Here is a 2,887-nt window from a genome sequence, read left to right on the forward strand (position 1 = left end):
TTCTTAATTAAATAGCAAAAATTATAAAAAATACTCAAAATTTACATATAATTGAATATCCACAACCACAATCATTTTTATAATAAGACTATTTAACAAATAAATAAAACTTTATATTATACAAACAAAATGTATACATATTGATCCACAAATTAAATTTGTATCATACAAGTTATCCTTAACTTCATGACAATAATTTTTCAAACACACAAGTTTTACAAAACCTCATCATTGACTAACCGCTGTTGTTGGTGTCCATCGCATGGAATTTAAGTCGAATCTATAGCTTCTTATCACAAATAGGCTTTCTTTCATTGCTAGGCAATGACATTTTTAGTTCAAAATAAATTTCAAATTTTTAATGGTACATGAATAATAATAATTAGTATATATAATATAAAGTAAATGTTTTATATGCTCGTAGAAGTAACTACGCTATTCTAAAAGCCGATTTAAAATCATATAAACCCTGAAATTTAGATGTTGAGCTACATCAGAAAGAAATTATAAAAGATGTGAAGAGATAACAATGAACAAGAACTATCAGAACCTGATCTGTTTATGTCCATTAAAAACACAACATATCAGATTGAACAAAGAGCAGGTCCTTACCATTCAGAAGCTTCAAAGAAGTGATGCAGGCTCCAAAGAGATAAATCTCTGTGGCATTGCACAATAACCATGCGATATATAAGCTCGTCGACATACATAATTCACCCATAGACGGCAATTTCAATTTTCAATAAACTGAGGAGGAACACATTACAAAAGCAATGATCAATTCATAACTGGATATATAGTAGGATTATCTCCCTATCCGTTGCTTTAAAAAAAAATTGTGATCATTAAGCCTCGTGTGATATTGTGATATATATACAACATAAAATTTAAATCTTAAAAAATTGGAAATAATTCATTAAACCTTTTACACAGAAATTACGGAACAAGTAGAAGAGAAAGGGGCAGATTGATAAACCTGCCATGAGGAGAATTGGAGAAATCAAAGGAACTTTGGGAAACCCTCTGCTCCCTTCCTTGATTCTGATGCCTTTCGCATATGCAGTTCGATCTACACTGCCAAGCACGAATATTACGCTCGATCGTCCATAAAGATTCAAAGAAGAGAAACCAAAAGGGGTAGCTAGAAGCCGGTTAGAGTAGACAAAAGATCAAGATCAGCGAAAGGAACAAAGCAGTAGAAAGGAGGTCTTAGATGGATATATTAAAGCATATTAATGTTTGACTGTCTTTACAAGTTCTAAGCATATATATTAACCAAGCATATAACCTAAGAGGAATAAGTTACAAAATGCTACTTGATGTTCTATCTTTATTGGATTTTAGCCCCGGTTGTAGGCAACATAATACTTGATGTTGACTCTCTACCTTTGCGGTTGTTCGTGAGGGGCAAGAAAGAATGGAGTAGAGGATGGATTTCGTATTCATCCGTGCATCGAGGAAATGACTCGATGGGTGACTAGCATGTTGACCAGGCATGCTTGGAGAAGATGACTTGTTTTAAGCTTTTAGATCAATCAAGTGCATTGTTATAAAACTAGATGCACGAACACTTGCTCTGGTCTTGAAATAAAATACATTAGAATCCTACTAGCTCAAGTAAGGAAAATTCACGGTGCATAGTATACCTCGATCTGCAGATGATAGGGAAGGCCAGAAGACAGTTTGACGCAAATATTGAGATTGCCCAAGCCAATCCATGGTACTAATCCTGACAACTCCTCCAAATCGCACTGACTTGATTGTGTCCACCCATCCTTGTTCATCAGCTTGGAACCTTTGAAATGAAAGCTGCATTGGGTACATGGAAAAAAACAACAAAAAGGGAGGATAAATGATAGCCACCAACCTAATTGTTCACAAATATTTGTATAAGTTATTAAGGGTGTTCATAGAAGTTGATCCTTTAGCCGTGTCTGTTAGATGGTCAAATCTAGGCGCCAACTCAAAAATGTTGGCGTCCAAGTGTTAGTGTTCAACTACTTCTGACAATGAAGTAGTAGCAGATAATCAAGAACACAAGAGAATCTGAAAGAGTCTATATTTCTTTCACTAGTAGCAGATAATGATTAGATTAGAAAGCAAAAGAACGCATACCACACCAGCTGCTCCTGCTGTTAAAGCCATAGGTGCAGTGACAGCGCTTAATCCAGATGAGCACATAACTGGAATCTGAACTGCTCGGGAAATGGAGTATGCAGCTGCTAGCGTTGGTGTGGCCTACATTTTAAAGAGGAAAAATATCACATTTTTCATCACAAGTGTGCTAAGATTTCTTATTCGTACTGTTGTTACCTTCTCGATCAAACCAAGGACACCAGGTTTTGATGGACTTGAGTATTTCCCTCCTTCAGTTTGGATTATATCAGCACCTTCCTGTTCCAGCAACTCTGCTAGCTTCACCTTTTTAAATTGAACAAAAAACAACGAGAGATTGTGTTAGTGACAAATCTCAGTTTACGAGGAAATAAATGAGCTACCTGATCAGGGAGACTAAGCATGTGTGGCACGGTTACAGACAGTGTAATGGATGGAAGAATCCTTCTAGTTTCTCTAGTGAGCTTTAGAATCTGACAATGGCACCACAGAATAGTGACGAGATAGAAATAGCTGAAAATACTCGAGGAACTGCAAGGAAAAGTACGATCATGATTCATATACCTGTTCAGGGGAAAACTGAATTCCCATCTCGTAGAAAGAATCATAATTTCCAATTTCCACCTGCATTTAGCACAAGGATTTTAATGTTTGGTATGACAGACAATCCGATCGAAACCAGTCAAGTTCATCGCATCCTAACCATTTGGGCACCTGCTTCCACTGCAGAAGGAAATGCCAAAGGGTCCATAGAGGAAACACAAATCTGCAT

The 2,887-nt window shown here is 36.3% G+C and overlaps 1 protein-coding gene across 1 annotated transcript; it reads right to left on the reverse strand.

The window, feature by feature from the left end:
* Positions 1 to 2,070: 2,070 nt before the first annotated feature.
* LOC121996852 (uncharacterized protein ycf23-like) lies at positions 2,071 to 2,887 on the reverse strand. The gene is made up of 5 exons (XM_042550994.1): positions 2,819 to 2,887; positions 2,680 to 2,739; positions 2,499 to 2,588; positions 2,314 to 2,421; positions 2,071 to 2,238 (listed from the first exon to the last, which is right to left on the reverse strand). The coding sequence occupies exons 1-5, from the start codon at positions 2,885 to 2,887 to the stop codon at positions 2,071 to 2,073; spliced, it is 495 nt and encodes a 164-aa protein (XP_042406928.1).

Source organism: Zingiber officinale, chromosome 1A (assembly GCF_018446385.1).
Source record: "Zingiber officinale cultivar Zhangliang chromosome 1A, Zo_v1.1, whole genome shotgun sequence".
NCBI lineage: Eukaryota > Viridiplantae > Streptophyta > Magnoliopsida > Zingiberales > Zingiberaceae > Zingiber > Zingiber officinale.

Excerpts from the sequence above, each read along its gene's own strand:
- LOC121996852 (XM_042550994.1), bottom strand. The coding sequence starts at position 2,887 with ATGCAGATTTGTGTTTCCTCTATGGACCCTTTGGCATTTCCTTCTGCA. Across the intron at positions 2,740-2,818 it reads TGGAAGCAGGTGCCCAAATG|GTGGAAATTGGAAATTATGA; the intron begins GTTAGGATGCGA and ends TGCTAAATGCAG. Across the intron at positions 2,239-2,313 it reads TCCTTGGTTTGATCGAGAAG|GCCACACCAACGCTAGCAGC; the intron begins GTAACAACAGTA and ends TTTAAAATGTAG.